General features: G+C 43.1%; 1 protein-coding gene across 1 annotated transcript; it reads left to right on the top strand.

Moving 5' to 3' along the window:
- Positions 1-982: 982 nt before the first annotated feature.
- LOC130219023 (interferon-induced GTP-binding protein Mx3-like) lies at positions 983-16,024 on the top strand. The gene is made up of 13 exons (XM_056451294.1): positions 983-1,202; positions 1,621-1,698; positions 2,070-2,159; positions 2,277-2,431; positions 2,528-2,666; positions 2,762-2,960; positions 3,247-3,325; positions 3,461-3,583; positions 4,671-4,803; positions 14,576-14,719; positions 14,864-14,940; positions 15,017-15,226; positions 15,309-16,024. Exons 1-13 carry the CDS (start codon positions 983-985, stop codon positions 15,531-15,533), a joined length of 1,872 nt encoding a protein of 623 aa, XP_056307269.1. The 3' UTR covers positions 15,534-16,024.
- The last annotated feature ends 2,977 nt before the right edge of the window (positions 16,025-19,001 follow it).

The following is a 19,001-nucleotide window of genomic DNA, read 5'->3' on the forward strand; positions in this document are numbered from 1 at the left end:
TCAGTGTACTTCTGTCCATTTGGTGTGTTCGCGTGCAGACAAGACCAGACATGACCAACTTGATTGAGGCAACAACATAGTAGTTTTTGTTGGTGCTAGTTCTTTGGCATAGGCTTGCTGTGTCTCAGGCTTTAGGTTCATGGAACACTGCTTAAGAGCCTGTGCCAGTTTCAAACTTTGTTTCAGGGTTGATATGTGTTGGTCGGGATTTCAACAATCAGGGATGGTGTATGTTCTCTTCACATGTCCCATGTTCACCAACTCCTATCTGGAGAGAGAAATGGCTGAAATTGCTGCATGCTATTCATCTCCCATGGGAGCTTTATCATTCACTGGCACACAGCTAGATCCGAAATCAGGTGTCTGACTCTTCATTTGGAAAATGTCCTGTCCTGGCAAAATATAGTGCTCAGATAAATATGATAGAGGGGCATAACATACTCAAATGTCGACGTGTGAAAGTTCCTGCTCAGAGAAATTGCTAAGGGGGCAGCCATGGCTTAATTGTTAGAGAGTTGGATTTGTGATCAAGTTTGAGTTCTGCTCCCCAACTGATCTGCCAACTGCTCCTCGTCCATGGCTGCCCACTGCTCTGGGTGTGTGTTCATGATGTTTGTGTTCACTGCTGTGTGTGTGCACTTGGCTGAGTTAAATGCAGAGCACAAATTCTGAGTTTGGGTCACCATACTTGGCCATGTCATGACTCACTTTCAAATCACCACTATTTTTAAAATAATGCCTCACAATTTTATGATTTTGAATATTTGGAAAAATTTCGAAAATGAAAGAAAACACAGACAGTCTGCACAGTTGCCAGAGGACCGTCCTCAAGGTAATAATGACATTATGCAGACAGTACAGACAGTTAAAGTATATTCTAGGGAATAAGCTTTCAAATCTGAAATGGCATCAATTAAATAAGAGAATGGGCATAAAAGGACATAAAGTAAATGAAAGAGTACAATGTTGTTTTACAAATAAAATGTACATTTTTTATCTTCACAGTCAGTTGATGGAGGGAGAGATTCACCATCATTTAGATGAGAACATTCGTCCCTACATTGACCTGATCGACAATCTGAGGTCAGTTGGCGTTCAAAAGGATGTGTCATTACCAACTATTGTAGTGATCGGAGACCAGAGTTCTGGAAAAAGCTCTGTGCTTGAAGCTCTTTCTGGAGTTGCACTACCAAGAGGAAGTGGTGAGAACAAATTTGAACTCTCTAAGGTCAGCAAGATGGTTTAGTTCGCACCTACCCAAGAATGGTCTCAGCCTCAGACTGAAACTATTTCTATATCTCAGAAATCATGGAGAAAAAGAGAGAGTGAGCAAGAGGAAAAAACAAGAGAATCACATGTAGTTATGTATTAAGCATTAAATCATAAATGAATAGCACAGAAAGGTATTTCTAAAGTAAATGTTGCTAATATTGCCTTTTAACATGAAGAAGATACCTTTTATTGCATGTGGTCGAGTGTGTAGTTTGGACGCGGTGGTAAGAGAATGTAAAGAGAATTATTTCTTCAGCCATGACCTGCACTTTTTTTATATAATGCACTTGTGCTCAAATTTTCCACCATTAGTTTTCCTTTTTACTAACTCAACTTTGTTTGCTGTAGGAATTATCACCAGATGTCCTCTAGAGCTGAGGCTGAGGAAGGTTACAGGAGTAGAGTGGAAGGCTGTTTTAACTTACCGTAAGAAAAAAAAATTGTGGATTCATCATTAGCTCACAATATTAGTAAAAAAAAGTTTTCTTAACCTGAAGGGTTTCTTAAACTGGTTCTACATTATTTGTAAGCATTTAGAAGACAATTTTATCCAAAGCAACTCACACGCATGAACAGGCAACCCGGAACAGTGGGCTGCCCGGATACTATTTGGCCTTAGTATTGAGAGTGGAGGACATCAGTGGTTTTCACTCAAGCCACCTACATTACCTGCCTGTTCCAGGCATCAAACCTGTGACTTTTAGAACACAAGTCAAACTATCTTAACATTAGGCTATGGCTGCACACCTAAAACATTATTGATCTTATACCTGTTTAACCAAGATTTTATTTTTCAGGGTCTAAATCAAAAGCAGATAAAAAAGGAAACGATGTGAAGAAATTTGAATTTAAAAATTCTTCCAATGTTGAAAAACATATAACAGACGGTCAGTAAAACTGCATGATGCTAAGCTAACAGTGTCATTTGACAACTGTGTTATAGTTCACATCTTAAGGGGAAAAAATGTCTATTAACAATTTACTATGCAACTTGTGTGTTACAGCCCAGAATGAGCTTGCAGGAAAAGGGGTTGAGATCTGTGATGACCTCATCACTTTAGAGGTCATGTCAAACGATGTGTGTGACCTCACACTGATTGATCTACCAGGAATTGTTCGAGTCCCAGTAGCAGGACAACCAGAGGATATTGGAGATCAGGTGAGCAATACAAAGTCTTTTTGAATGCATGGAACATTTAGTGTCAAATTTGTACTGTATTAGTCCAGGATTTCAACTATGCTTTATTTGTTGTAGATCAAACGTCTGATCATGAAATATGTTCAGAAACATGAGACTATAAACCTGGTAGTTGTCCCCTGTAATGTCGACATTGCAACAACAGAAGCACTAAAAATTGCACAAAACGTAGACCCTGAGGGTATCAGAACTGTTGGTAATACAAATAATGATCCACACAGCAGCTACTATATCAACAAATAAGTAGTTATTTTATTATTTTACAAAATACATTTTTTTTCATTCTCACAGCAATTTTGACAAAGCCAGACCTCATAGATAAGGGAACAGAGAAAGGCATTCTAAAAGTTGTAAACAACAAAGTGATTCATCTCCGCAAAGGTTACACCATGGTGAAGTGCAGAGGACAACAGCAGATTGATGAGAGAATTCCATTGGAGGAAGCGCTAGAAGAGGAGAAAGAGTTCTTCCAAAACCATGACATCTTTAGGTTTTAAAATCCTTAGTTTGCTTTGTTACATTGTGTTCTATGGTCATATCTTGCATTTCATGTTGAATATACCACGTGCACCTCCCTTTGGTATTTTAAGATAGTGTTTTGTTATGATGTAAATACAGAAATGTATCTATGCTACATTTCTTAATAATATTCAGGAAAAATATTTCAAACTTTCGTCAAAGTAAAATTGTAGTTGTGCTACAGTACCAATATGTAACAAATTACATTACTGACAGGACCCTGAAGATTATTATCATTATGATTTTTGTTTTGACAGATGTCTGTTGTCAGAGAATAAAGCAACTATTAAATGTCTTGCCGGGAAATTGACCAATGATCTTGTTAATCACATCAAAGTAAGTTTCTAAACTTCTCAACCTAAAAGTCTATTGATATTGTGAATGAATTAAATGGTACAATAAACTTTGTGGCAGGATAGATTGAGATACTTTCACTAAATTGAGCTTGACTATTTTTCTTTTTTAAATCAGAATTCACTGCCACGGCTTGATGAGCAGGTCAAAAAACTGTTGTGGAATGTGAAAAATGAGCTCACGGAGTGTGAAGGTGGACCACCACAAGACCCCAAGGGGGCCAAAGAATTCCTCATTAAAGTAGGAACACAAATCATCACGTCATTTTCAGATTTTTTATAGCCTATTATTCCATGTATGGCTGGTGTCCAATGGGGTAGATGAGAACTCTAAAAATAAATGTTAGTGTCTCTCTGATATGTAAGGTTAACAGGTCAGTTAAACTTAAAAATAAACATCCACTGATCATTCGAAAAGGTCATAACAACAACTTTGCAACAGGGAGCAATTTATACATAAAGTATAGTTTAAGACACACTTAAGCATATAACAAAGACAATTATCTTTAATTGCAAATGCTGGACAAAACTAAAATATGTAAATATGGAAGTTTGAAAATGCATGACACTTTATCAATGCAAGTAATGACTTTTAACAAGCACATATGCTTATTCAATTTATTTATACATTTAAATAAATATTTATATAGTTTTATATTTATATGTTTATAGACTTTTATTGACATACACATGTTGATATAGATTTTAATGTTATGTGTAATATTGATTATGAAATACATGGCTTTTTTGACAGAATGTAATTGTTTATGTAATGTAAATCAAACAAACAAAAAAACAACGTGTCCTCAAACAAACTACATTTAAGGGTAGCAACTCAAACTCACACCTTGCAACAGTCTTATTTTTCTTCTGTACTGTCAACTCATGTAAAAACAACAGAACAACAAACCCATGACTAGGCCCATACGGAATCTGCACGCGCAGAATTCTGCTGATTTTTAGCCCATCATTGTATAAATTCATATTTATTCAGTTTTTAAATTAACTTCAGCAATATTATTGATTAATATGAAAATGTTCATAAGATTTCAGTCTTTCAGTAGAGATATTATATGAGAGACATGCTTTATTTACCAAATAAAGTGGATCTAATTGGATTTGCATTGTGGACATTAAATACAAGTTAAGAAGATATTACTTTTTAGTTCATAAATTAAGGTTTAGTTATGATACTCCCAAAAATCATTCCGCATAAATCCGCAGATTTGTACCAAAATTCTATATATATATATACATACATACGTACAATTTTCTTGATTGTTTTATTACATAGATTTTACTTTTTTCCTGTTTTTTTTTTTTCACAGACCATAAAAAAGTTCAATAGTAATGTCACATCCATATCATCTGGAGAACTGATGCTTGAGGAAAATTTGTTTGCCGAGCTTCGAGGAGAATTCAGGAAGTGGAACTATACTCTTAACCAGAAAAAATCACGCTGTCAGTATATTTAAAATTTGGCAAAAAGCACTATACATATAAAAGGATAGTTCAACCAAAATTAAAACTGCTGTTAATTTACTCAATAACAAACACTCCAGGCCATTTTTTTCTGTAGAACACTGGGTAAAGAAGATTTTTAGCTAAAAATGTAATGCATAGTGTGTCATGAATTGCACTTTACAAAATTAATATCTTTTTTCTTGGTGATATATTGAAGTTTTATGAAGCAAAATTATAATTCTGAGCATGAAACTTAACTTTTGTTTATCATGACAATGAGTGTACTGTCGTATAATGACATAGTGGCAAACAGGTTTAGCACATCTGGTACAACCCTAACTTCAAAAAATGTAATATCCATAGACGTCCTATGAAAGATATCATGAAGGCATCTTGCCTCCATGTCATGGTACATTTACACACATTTGCAATCACATATGCAATTTGTTCTGTTTCTCCCCAACTCACGACGAACATTTGCTTTTGCTTTTTTATTGTTCATGAAATCTGGATGATCCTTCTGGACTGAGAACCCAACCATTGACTGTTAACTTAATAATTTCACAATATGTATATCTTGCAGACAATACAACAAACATTATTCAATGTGTTCCTAATGATTTTTAAATAAACACATATTCCAATTTTGGTTACTGCAACATATTAATAAGTATTGTTATATACTGTATTGTTAAGTACTGTTATTACAAAATAAGTAATAACAGTAAAGCCTTCACTACTTTAGTGTTGTATTCCTTTTCAGAACACTTAAAAACATTTAGGGACTGAAGACACCAAGCGATGAAGTGTTTCAGGTGTAATTTTGTTCCATTCTTACTGCAAACAAGTCTTAAGGTGGGCAACAGTATCAGGGTCTCCGTTGTCATGTATTGCGCTTTATTGTGCAACAAAATCTTTATGTACTTTTAAGCATTAATGGTGTCATCACAGAAGTGCAAGCTACCTTTGCCAAAGGCACTGACACAACCCCATACCATGACAGACCCTGGCTTTTGGACTTGTTGCTGATAACAATCTGGATGATCTTTTTTGTCTGTGGTCCAGAAAAATAACGAAAATACCTGAAATCCTGATTCATCTGACCACAGTGCATGTTTCCACTGTGTGATGGTCCATCCCAGATGCCTTCAAGCTCAGAGTAGTTGATGGCGCTTCTGGACACTATTAACATATGGCTTCGTTTTGGCACAGTACAGTTTTAACTGGCATTTGTGGATGTAAATGTATTGTGGTACTTTGCCAAAGTAGTCCTGAGCCCATGTGGTGATATCTCTCATGAACGATAATTCCCCTTCTGATGGGGAACTCCAATGCTATGTGGAAACTTCCACTATGGGGATTTCGTCAGAAACCAATCATCTGAAAGAGTATAAAAACAGGCCATTGAAATGCCAATGAGTTGGCAGCGTCAGTGTGCACAGCTGGCGTCAATGACAATCAGTCATGCTATAAAGACGCAGCCAGTGCCATGCTCGACATCCTTTTCGCTTTCAGAGCCTTTCACGAAGCTTCTGAGAGAGTCTTTGAGGGTATCTCCAACCTGTGTCTACAGAGAGAGATCGAGAAGCTGCTTCTCCCGGTCCAGAGCGCGTATACGCAGTGGCAGATGGTCAAGCTGGGTATTTCTCCCTTGCCTGGCGTTCTTTGGGTCCGGTCCTCCAAGAGCGGTTTGTATATAGGGAAAAAAGCTTTCCTAAAAGAGCAACACGGTCGTGCAGCGCGTCTTTTTCAAGACATCACTCCGACCGTGCGTTTCTGGATGCGGTGGTTTCCTATCCCTGGATGATGGGCACGAGCACAGCGTTTCATGTCTGGGGGTCCAGCATGTTAATGCGGTGCTCGCAGGCAGTACATGCCATCATCACTGATGTCATGTCTGTTGCGCAGTTAAGATCGCGGCTCGCTCTTGCAAAAGAGCCACCCACCCCAGTTGTCACCCGCACTGCGGTTGGCACTCGGGCAGATCTGAGGGTTTCAGTGGGAGTAAATCCGCCGCCCTCGGGCTGCGGACCTCTCGCTCCTCCACGCGCTCCATCCAAGCTTCAGGTGAAGAGAAGCGCTCCGTCCTTGGATGGTTGCTCTCTCACCTGATGACACCGGGGGTCAGATGTCCATCGCTGCATCGGAGGATGGGCTGTCATTGTCTGATGAGGATGCGAGCCCGCTCGCTCCCTCCCTCCGGGGTGGAGAGCGCGGTGTTGGCATCTAAAAAGCAGACATGATGGCCGTGCTTTCTCGGGCTGCTTCGGCCGTGGGTCTGGTGATGGTTTATCCCCCAGCCCCGCGGCCAGACCGACTAAATGGGTGTGATGTGGAGGATATAAGGAGGCAAGACCTTCAAAGCCTCCCATCCCCTTCTTCCCAGAAGTGCACAGTAAACTCACGCAGTCTTGAGGGCACTTTTTTCTGCCCGATCTGCGTGCGCTTCCATCCTCACCATCCTTGGAGGTTGGGCTGTCAAGGTCTGACAAGGATTCGAACCCGCTCGCTCCCTCCGGGATTATGAGCGCGGCGTCGAATCCAGAAGCAGACTTTGTGGCTGTGCTTCCCCAGGCTGCTTCAGCCGTGGCTCTGGAGATGGTTTATCTCCCAGCCCCGCGGCCGGACCGATTAGAGGGGTGTGATGTGGAGGATGAAGGCGAGACCTTCTAAGCCTCCCCATCCCCTTCTTCCTGGATGGGCACAGTGGGCTCGCGCAGTGTGCTGCGTGCGCCTTCCCCCTCACCATGCACGCTATGGCCACCTACCAGCGTTACCAAGCGCAGGCGCTGGCCCGGCTGCGCGAGGATGGTTCCGACCCAGGACTGAGCATGAGCTCCGCACTGCAACCGACAATGCTCTTACAAAAAAAAAAAAAAAAAAAAGTCGGCCGTGTGTGCCCTGGGAAGGACGATGATCACATCCGTGATCCAGGAATGCCACCTCAGGCTAATCTGGTGATGTGCGTGACGTTGACAAAGTTCGCTTTCTTAACTCACCCATATTCCAGGCTGGCGTGTTCGGCGACACCGGCTGTGAATTCGCCCAGGAATTCACGCCGGTGATAGAGCAGTCGGAGGCAACGAGCGAGGTCTCTATCGGCGGGATTGTATGACCGCTCCCCCCCACCGAGCCATCCACATCCACTGCTTTTTCGCCGAGGATGCCCGCCTGCAGCTCCGGCCACGCGGCTGCGCCAAGCATTGCGCAGGCAACCAGCGTCCCCCGCCCAGGGCGCCGCTAAGTTCGGTAAAATGGACCGCGAAACGTCCCTGAGACGGGCCATCTGAGGAGGAGGGAATTTGCTCTTTCCCCGCTGGAGGGCGGGGCACTTTATTTAACGGTGTAAAAAAAAAAAAAAAAAAAACGCCATCAAATCCTCAGTGAAAGAGCATTTTTTTCCCCTTCTCTGGATGTGACAGCCCGAACACTGCCAGTCTGGGACGCTATGCCTTCCAGCTCGCAGGATCAGTGCATTTCGCCAATGGCTCATGGAGCACGAGAGAACGGTCTCCTTTCTCTCCACTCCCAGCCCCTCTTCTGGAGTTTGAGTGCGAGACGAGAACATCTCCTCTCCTGCTCTCCCGTGGGACCCCAGCGCTCCCCGGATGAGCCCACTCACTCCACGCTGCCCCGCCGCTGGCACGTCAGCGATCGTGCGGGTGGGACCATTTGCGGGGGCTCTGCCTGCCTGGTTAGCGCGGGCCAGCCCATCGCAATGGCTCATCCATACGTCCAGACTCGGCTATGCGATTCAGTTCGCTAAACGGCCTCCCAGGTTCACGGGCGACCAGGGTCAGTCCTGCGTCCGCCCCTGTCTTGCGAGAGGAGATTGCTGTCCTCCTGGCGAAGGATGCAATCGAGCCGGCCCTCCAGCCGAGATGGAGCGCGGGTTTTACAACCCGTACTTCATCGTGCCCAAAAAGAGCGGTGGGCGATGGTCAATCCTATATCTGCACGTTTTGAACCGCTGCCTTCACAGGCTGCGCTTCGGATGCTTACGCAGATGCGCATCACGCGATGCGTTCGTTCTCGAGATTGGTTTCCAGCAATAGATCTGAAGGACGCGTATTTTCATATCTCCATACTTCCACGCCACCGGCAGTTTCTGCGGTTTGCGTTCGAAGGTCGAGCATGGCAATACAAGGTCCTCCCCTTCGGGCTCTCTCTGTCTCTGCGGGTTTTCACCAAGCTCGCGGAGGGTGCCCTCATGCCCCTTCGGCTCGCGGGCATCCGCACGCTCAATTATCTCGATGACTGGCTGATTTTTAGCTCACTCTCGGGAGCAATTGATTATGCACAGAGACAAGGTGCTCCGGCACCTCCGCCCGTTGGGGTTTCAGGTCAACCGAGAAAAGAGCAAGCTCGCCCCTGTGCAGAGCATCTCCTTTCTCGGGTTGGAGCTGGACTCGATCACAATGAAGGCGCGCCTCTCACGAGAACGTGCCGAGCTAATGCTGAACTGTCTGAGGGAGTTCGACAGAAAAAAGGTGGTCCCCCTGAAATCATTTCAGAGGCTCCTGGGGCATATGGCATCCACAGCCGCGGCCTCGCTGCTTGGATTAGCTCCATATGAGACCACTACAGCATTGGCTTCACGATCGGGTCCCCAGACGCGCATGGCACGCGGGCACACACCGATTGACTGTCACTGCGCTGTGTCGCCGCACCCTCACCCCCTGGAAGGACCCCTCCTTCCTACGGGCCAGTGTGCCCCTAGGTCAGGCATCCAGACATGCTGTCGTTTCGGCAGATGCCTCCAGTACGGGTTGGGGGGTCGAGTGTAGCGGGCATGCTGCTGCGGACCTGTGGAGGGGAACCCAGCTGCATTGGCATATCAACTGCCTAGAGCTGTTGGCAGTGTTTCTCGCTCTGCGCCGCTTTTTACCAGTGCTGAGGGGGCAACACGTGCTGGTCAGGATGGACAGCATGGCTGCGGTAGCGTATGCCATCCGGATGGGGGGTATATGCTCCCGCTGCATGTCTCAGCTTGCTCGCCGTCTGCTCCTCTGGAGTCATACGCGGCTGAAGTCAATGCTTGCTATTCACACCCCGGATGGGCTCAACCGTGCGGCCAACGGGCTCTCACGGCAGCTCCTTCCCCGGGAGAATGGCGACTCCACCCCGAGTCTCGGGGCATGCGTAAGTATGCACTTCCCCCAGTGAGCCTACTCGCGCAGTTTCTGTGCAAGGTCAGGGAGGACGAGGAGCAGGTCTTGCTAGTTGCGCCCCCTGGCCCAACCGGACCTGGATATCAGAACTCTCCCTCCTCGCGACGCCCCCCCCCTGGCGAGTCCCTTTGAGAGAGGACCTACTCTCTCAGGGACAGGGCACCATCTGGCACCCTCGCTCAGTTCTGTGGAACCTCCACGTGTGGTCCATAAGACGCGACGAGGAAGACTTAGGTAACCTACCGTTGGCGGTGGTTAATAACATCACTCAGGCTAGTGCACACTCTACGAGGCATGCCTACGCCCTGAAGTGGACTCTATTCACTGAGTGGTGCGCTTCTCGCCGAGAAAGTGCTTTCTTCCTTCAGGACAGGTGGAGCGTAGGCTGTCGCCCTCCACACTGAGGGTTTACGTGGCCACCATCTCTGCTCATCATGATGCGTGAATGGCGGCACCGTGGGGAGGCATAACCTCATCATCCGGTCCCTCAGAGGTGCGAAGCGGATGTTTCCACCCCGCCCCCCTCTCATGCCCTCTTGGGATCTCACGGTAGTGCTACGAGCCTACGTGGGGATCCCTTCGAACCACTCGACTCGGTATCCTTGAGATTTCTGTCCTTGAAGACAGCTCTGCTGGTCGTTTTGGCATCGATTAAGAGGGTTGGGGACCTGGAGGCATTTTCGGTCAGTGACTCGTGCCTAGAATTCGGGCCGGCCTACTCTCACGTTGTCCTGAGACCCCGGCCCGGCTATGTGCCCAAGGTTCCTACCACGCCGTTTAAGGGTCAGGTAGTGAGCCTGCAAGCGATGCCCGCGGAGGAGGCAGACCCAGCCCTTTCATTGTTGTGTCCTGTTCGCGCTTTACGAATATGTGGACCACTCTCAGAGCTTTAGATCCTCTGACCAGCTCTTTGTCTATTACAGTGGTCAGCAGATGGGAAGTGCCGTATCTAAACAGAGGTTGGCCCACTGGATAGTGGATGCCATCTCCCTCGCTTTTCGAGCCAGGGTGAGCCGTGTCCCCCGGGGGTGAGAGCGCACTCCACTCGGAGCATCGCATCCTCCTGGGCGTTAGCACGCGGTGCCTCTCTGACAGACATTTGTAGAGCTACGGGTTGGGTGACATCCAATACATTTGCAAGGTTTTACAATCTGCGAGTGGAACCGGTTTCCTCAAGGGTATTAGGTAACCCTTGGTGATTGAGGAAACGATTCGGTCGAGGTGTCGAAATATGCTTGCTGCGCCACTCTCCCTAACCCGGAGATACGTGCACTTTTTCAGCTTTGTCAGTTCTGTTCCCCATTTGGAGGAGTCAGGTGTTGGCCCGTTACGTTGTTGACATGCCCGCTGGTCAGGGCGCGTTCTGGGTATAGGTGCCTGCTATACGTGATCCCTGCTGGCGATCCCATACGCTCACTCAGCCAAGGTTTAGTCCCCTCTTCTAGGCGGGCTCGTGTCTTCCCTCCCCGCTAACCATCCTTATGCAAGGACTCCTCATCTCTGGGCTAGTCCATAGGTTGTCACCAGGTCTCCCCTCTGGGTTGCAGGTGAACTCCGCAGCGTCCTCCCTATCGGGACTGAACACTTTCCCAACGTACTGTCGTATTAGAACCTATTTTACTGGGTTATTTGCGACTCCCTGAAAAATATAACTGTTCCTGAACATGTAAGTAAGGTAAGTAAGGGCCAGGGGACACGTTGGAAGACTGTGTCTCGGGGCGTTGTAGGTGCACTCGCTCTACTGCGTGGCACACCCTTCGCCAGGGACGCAGTAAGGTTTTTTCGTTGTGGCGTTTTCCATAGATTTCCCCATAGTGGAAGTTTCCACATAGAATTGGAGTTCCCCATCCGAAGGGGAACGCTACGGTTACTAAAGTAACCGTTCGTTCCCCGAGGGGGGGAACGGAAATGCTATGTTCCTTCGCCACAACGATTGTCCCTTAGCTGTTGAGCGTGAAAGTCTCTTCAGCTAGAAAAGGATGTCGAGCATGGCACTGGCTGCGTCTTTATAGCATGACTGATTGTCATTGACGCCAGCTGTGCACGCTGACGCTGCCAACTCATTGGCATTTCATTGGCCCGTTTTATACTCTTTCAGATGATTGGTTTCTGACGAAATCCCCATAGTGGAAGTTTCCACATAGCATTTCCGTTCCCCCCCTCGGGGAACGAAGGGTTACGTTGGTAACCGTAGCGTTATTAAACATTTCAATATTTTTCTTATGTATTTGTTGGCAAACTGGTGATCCTCGGTTTATCTTTGCTCCTAAAGGACTACACCTTTTTTGGATGCTGCTTTTGTACCAAATTATAATTACAATCACCTGTTAAAATTACATGTTTAAAATCACATAATTTAACCAATTTACCCCGATTACTAGCCCTAAACCCTACATTGCTCCTGTTCCGTTTTTTTTAAATGTGTTGCAAGAATAAAAATTGGAATATGTGTTTAAAAAAAAAAAATCATGAGGAACACATAAAACAATCTTTGTTGTTTTTTCTGCAATTAAATAGTAAATTATAGTAAATTTAGAAATCCCTATTTTTTAATTTGCATTTTCCATACTGTCCCAACTTTTTCTGATTTGGGGTTGATTTGTTTGATAATCTTGCTTGACTTTTGGCGGGAACATTTTCCCAAACAGGGAACATTTTTGTATCCCCAGCATTTCATCAAAATGTATTTACAAATTGTACAATGCAAGAAAGATATTATTCAAAAGAAATGCTGTTTTGGTAGCTGCAAAAGGTGAATATACTAAATATTAAAGATAAAAGTAGTACGACTGATAAATGTTGTGCTCAGAGCAACCATTTTAAATGTTATAACTGCAGATTAACTATGTGTATGCTTGACAGCTATACTGTCCACCCTCGTACCTTAAATTTTAGGATTTTGATTGTAATGTAATACTGCAATAATTAGTAAAACTGCATTGGATGAATGATTATTGTGAAAGTTACAATACAAATAAACTTGAATTGAAAAGTTATAGCAACATAATCATAACATGACATTTTGTAGGCAAACAGTCAGTATTTTCAGATCTGTCAGGTGTTAATTTTGGCTACCATTGTAACAAATACTCAAAATCTGTTTGAAGTCATTTTTTCCCTCTTGTGTCATGAATGGACACTTTTTCAGTGGCAATAATTAGCGATATTTCATGCAGAGAACAATCATTTTGCTTCTTAAGACATCAGGGGCCTTATGTATCAACGCTGCATACGCACAAAAACTTTCACACTCATGTTTGGATTTACTAACCATGAAATTAACGTGAGAATGTGTGATGGTCTACGCCAACTTCATGCCTGGCGTACGTACATTTCTTGTGTGTGTTTGTTTTATTTCCATTGGCGACTCCTAAAGGCAACTGTGTTAAATTGCACACTACAAAGTACCTTTGAGCCGTGCAATGGCAGCTGTATGGGATGGGATCATCCGCATGTCTAGCAGGTATATAAGGTTTCTATACCATGCAGTTGACCAGCCAAACATTAAAGTGCAATTTGCTGCGATCGCAGATTTTCCCAATGAAAAAGGAGCGATCTACTGCACACACATTGCTATAAAAGCGCTATCTGAAGACGAATTTGCATACGTGAATCAGAAACTTTCCATTCAATAAATGTGCAAATATATATGATGCTCAAATGCGCTTAACATAGTACACACTTATTAATGATTCCTACTTGTCTTCCTTGTGATGAAGAGCAGGCAAAATTTGATATGTAATGGGGGAAAAAAGAAGAGTTCTTCAAATGCTGGATTCAAACCGGTTTCATGATCGATCGTGTCAAAACATGCTGCCATGTGCTTTACGAGCTACGCCACTCACACTGCTGTTTAGCGCTCTCTTTGGTTATGTTGTCTCTGTCAATCAAACGGTGATGGGCGGGAATCACTCAACTAGTTCATTCCAGCGAGGTGTACTGTTTGCACTTAGCCTAAATAGGCACTACAAAATTTTACACCTTTACATCGGACCATTTCATTTTTAATTCACTCACAGTGCGATGTTCAGTCCCCACTGCGTTAACCGCGTCAGCTAAACTCTCCCATTCTATTTTTTTTCTTTTGTTATAAATTCTGGAGGACAAACTTGCAAATAACACACTTTTTCTCAGGTCTACCTCTGATAGGAGCACCTCCAATTCACATTCTGTTCAAAGTTTCTCTTTTTGCTTGCTTTTGCCATTGCTTTTTGATTTGGTTTTGCCAAAGTAGAGTCATTACCATATTTATTAGGGGGAGGAGGCAGGGAGGGGTTTTGCGCTCGTGCACATGCGCTCAGTTTCACGTTAATTCGGATGTACAAAGAGAATGTGCTTGGGATTCAGATGTGGGTTTCATACATCTAAATTTTTTACCTTTGTCCGTACGCAATGTTTTAGTATGAATTCAACGCAAGTCTTCGTACATGAGGCCCCAGGTCTGTAAATATTTTACTCTCGCAGTGCTGGTAGCTGTTGACTAGCAATATAAGAATCACCAAGGGCCACTGACCAATTGTCACTTTAAAATGCTTTTGTACCTGTTCTCAGTCAATAAATTTAATAAAGAATCCATCTTGTTTTCTAAAAAAAAAAAGTTAACAATGTGAAAGAGCTGATGAAGAAAAACAGAGGAAGAGAACTGCATGGCTTCTTCAACTACAAACTGTTTGAAACAATTCTGCAGAATCATGTGGCCCAACTTAAGGAGCCAGCAATCGACTTACTTCATAAAACAAACGGTACCATCAGACATTTTTGTGTTCAAAGGCTTTCTTGCAACTTTCTACAATATACATTTTTATACGTAGATAAAGATCGCTATCTAAATGACTAATTATAGTTTTAGCAAATGTGTCTTCTTGATTTCTGTATTTCTCCTAAAGGCATCATCAATAAACATCTAACTGACATGGTCAGTCGTTGTTTCAGGAACTACCCTGTCCTTCAAAACATTGCCAAGGTAAATATTTCTCCTGATTAGTAGCAAAGATTTTTAATCAATTTTAATCAAGCTCTATTTCCTCACTTCATTGTAGGACAAAGCTGAAAACATTCAGTCAAGTCAACAGTACAAGACTGAGGAGAGGATCTCAGAGCAGTTTGACATGGAAAACGTAATCTTCACTCAAGACCCACTTTTCTTGAAGACCTTGAATGAGATTACCAATGAGAGATATTCAGAAGAGGAGTTACCCTTAATTGACAAGAAGTGCAAATACAGTCAAATGCTTGAGACATATTACGAGGTAGATCCTGGTGTTCAGCAACAAATTGCAGTGCTTGTGGTGTTTGGAAGAATCTACAGTACCTCTGTGTTCTTTTTTTCAGATTGTAGCACAACGGTTGACTGACCAGCTACCTTTGATGGTCACTAATTTCATGCTGAAGCAGACTGCTGAGATGCTGTCTATTGAAATGCTGAGTTTAGTGGATGGGGCAAATGTGAGTGAGCTCCTGTTTGAGGACACGGAGGTCAGCAGAAGGCGCACAGAACTACGAGCTCGCCTGGGACGCCTGACTGATGCTCAGGAAGCACTTAACAAATTTATTTGAGGGATAAGGATAACTGCATAACATATTAAAACTTCCATTAAACAACTTTTTCAGTAATGTTGGTAAAAAACTTTTGATTATATATTTAGATTTCATTAAAATATCACCAGTTTTATTTTTGAGATCCACAAAAAAATATGTTACTTGAAATGATGTCATAATTGTAATCTTTCTAATATAACTTCAGCATATTACATTTAGATTATATATATATATGTTGCTTGATTTCTGCTTTTCAAGTTATACTATATATGTTATAACTTTAAAAAGTAGGTTGTTTTAGCTTTGCAAGTGAATCAATCTGTATTAAATCAGTTCTGTTTCTGCTAGTATACACATCTTTATTGTTTTCATCTTGCTTATTATAATAAGGTGGCAATTTGTATCCATTAACATTAATAGGGTAAAGCGTAATAGGTGTAAAGCTTGGTTTTGTTGTTTGACTTCATTGTCCATTATTTTTGATAATTAAAAAAATATCCAAATTGTTACATTCTTGTTTTATTTATTGTGTAATTTTGTAATCTGATGCTTCTCAAAGGGTTATGTATAAAGACTTGGTTTTGAAGTGACTTTACAAAGTCTAAAAATATACAAAGTTGAAACGAAAAGCATGGATGGAGCATGGATGCGAAAAAAAAGGATGAATGATATATAAACACTCTAAAAAACGTTGGGTTATTTATTTAACCCAATGGTTGAGTTAAAAATATTTGGTGCTTTGTTGGGTTATTTTAAACCTTCATTGGGTTATTTATTTTAAAACTCAACCAGTTGGGTTACAATTTTTGAATTTCAACAGTCAACTGTTTTAACTGACAAAGAACAGCTGTATTAATATGCGTACGTGATGTTGCTCTTGTGTTATAAAGTTTATGTAAGCTCTAACGCAGTAATGTTGTTATTTTTTTTATCAAATTGCCTCTCCGTGTCGTGTTTTTTATATCCGTTTCACCTGAACTCTTAATTAATGATGATACAAGCGTGTGCGCTTCATAGTCGATCTACATGCGGATAAAAATGCTTTCTTTACCTCCGTTTTCATCTCTACAGTTGTTTTGGAGGAAATGATACACGTATTTGAAATATTCCGCCGTCATTTTCGCTTTTAGGACCCAGCAGAGACATCAAACCGGAGTCGCATCCAGTCTTGGTGAAGGTATGTTATGTTGTCTTAAAAACACTGTCCTTGCGCTAGGAAACTATATTGTAACATCTAAAGGCTAATATAGACATATATATGTGCTACATTTTGTTCAAGAAGTTGCTGGTTTTCCCAAGAAGTACGGAATCCGAGCATTATATTATTATTGGTTATTATTTGCCACTAGAGGGCGCTGAATGGATCGCAACATTTTTTTCTTTGCAGTCATGAAGAAGTTAACGTTATCCTGAACATGAGCAGAGAATCAGAAGAGGATTTATTATCCATTTCAAGGTACTTGATTATAAACTATTGAAAGTTAAATGTTGTTATTATTACTGTTTGTGTGTACTATATTAAAGTCCCTGAAAATTGCATTCTCCCTACATCTTATACTAAACTACAGGGATGAAACCACAAACCTGATAATATAAGATGCTAATATTCTTCTGTCCTCGTTCTCGACTGAGGTTACTTCTGCAAAGCAGACGTACTTTCGTCAGAAAGTCAAAAGTGCCACCAATCCTCGCTTACTTTTTAAAACATTTTCCTCCCTCCTCTATCCTCCTCCTCCACCCGCATCCTCCACACTCACTACTGATGACTTTGCTACATTCTTTTGCACCAAAACTGCAAAAATCAGTGCTCAATTTGCGGCACCTACAACAAACACGCAAGATACACCACCACCACACACACTCACCTCTTTTTCCCAGCTCTCTGAGTCTGAGGTGTCCAATCTTGTGCTATCTAGCCATGCAACCACCTGTCCGCTTGATCCCATTCCCTCTCATCTCTTGCAAGCCATTTCTCCTGCAGTCATACCAACACTGACTCACATATTTAACACATCTCTTGACTCTGGTTTATTCCCTACTTCATTTAAGCAGGCTAGGGTAACCCCACTGCTAAATAAAACCTAACCTGGATCAAACGCTACTTGAAAACTACCGACCGGTATCCCTGCTTCCATTCATGGCCAAGATTTTGGAGAAAGTAGTGTTCAATCAAGTCCTGGACTTTCTTACTCAAAACAACCTCATGTACAACAAGCAATCTGGCTTTAAGAAAGGCCACTCAACTGAGACTGTCTTGCTCTCGGTCGTGGAGGATCTCAGACTGGCTAAAGCAAACTCTAAATCATCAGTCCTCATCTTGCTGGATTTATCAGCTGCTTTTGACACTGTAAACCACCAGATCCTGCTATCTACGCTTGAGTCACTGGGCGTTGCAGGCACTGTTATTCAATGGTTCAGATCTTACCCCTCTGACAGGTCATTTAGGGTGTCTTGCAGGGGAGAGGTGTCCAACCTACAGCATCTAAACACAGGGGTACCTCAGGGCTCTGTTCTTGGACACTTCTCTCCTCCATCTACACGACATCTTTAGGACCAGTCATCCAGAAACATGGATTTTCCTACCACTCCTATGCTGATGATACCCAGCTATACCTCTCTTTTTTACCCTGATGATCCCTCGGTTCCAGCTCACATCTCAGCCTGCCTGTCAGACATTTCACACTGGATGAAAGATCATCATCTTTAGCTCAACCTCGTGAAAACGGAAATGCTTGAAGTTTCTGCCAACCCGACTCTACACCATAACTTTTCAATCCAGATGGATGGGGCAACCATTACTGCATCCAAAATGGTAAAAAGCCTTGGAGTAATGATTGATGACCAACTAAACTTCTCTGACCACATTTCTAGAACTGCTCGATCTTGCAGATTCGCACTCTATAACATCAGAAAGGTCCGACCCTTCCTATCTGAACATACAGCTCAACTCCTTGTTCAAGCTCTTGTTCTCTCCAAACTGGACTATTGCAACTCTCTGCTAGCCGGGCTTCCAGCTAATTCTATCAAACCTCTTCCGCTGCTTCAGAATGCAGCAGCACGAGTGGTCTTTGATGAACCCAAAAGAGCACATGTCACTCCGCTACTCACCCGTTTGCACTGGCTGCCAGTTGCTGCTCGCATCAAATTCAAAGCTCTGATATTTGCTTACAAAGCGACCTCTAGCTTTGCTCCTTATCTGCTCTCACTTCTGCAGATTTATGTGCCCTCCACTAACTTGCGTTCTGTGAATGAACGTCGCCTCGTTGTTCCATCCCTAAGAGGGAAGAAATCACTTTCCCGAACTCTCGCATTCAATCTGCCCAGTTGGTAGAATGAACTCCCTAACTACATCAGAACAGTAGAGTCACTTGCTGTCTTCAAGAAATGACTAAAAACTCAACTATTTAGTCTCCACTATCCTTCCTAATCTGTAACTGCCTCTCTGGCTATACCACTAACTGTACTCTCTCTCAAAAAAAAATAAAT

Source organism: Danio aesculapii, chromosome 25 (genome assembly GCF_903798145.1).
Source record: "Danio aesculapii chromosome 25, fDanAes4.1, whole genome shotgun sequence".
In the NCBI taxonomy this organism is placed as follows: domain Eukaryota; kingdom Metazoa; phylum Chordata; class Actinopteri; order Cypriniformes; family Danionidae; genus Danio; species Danio aesculapii.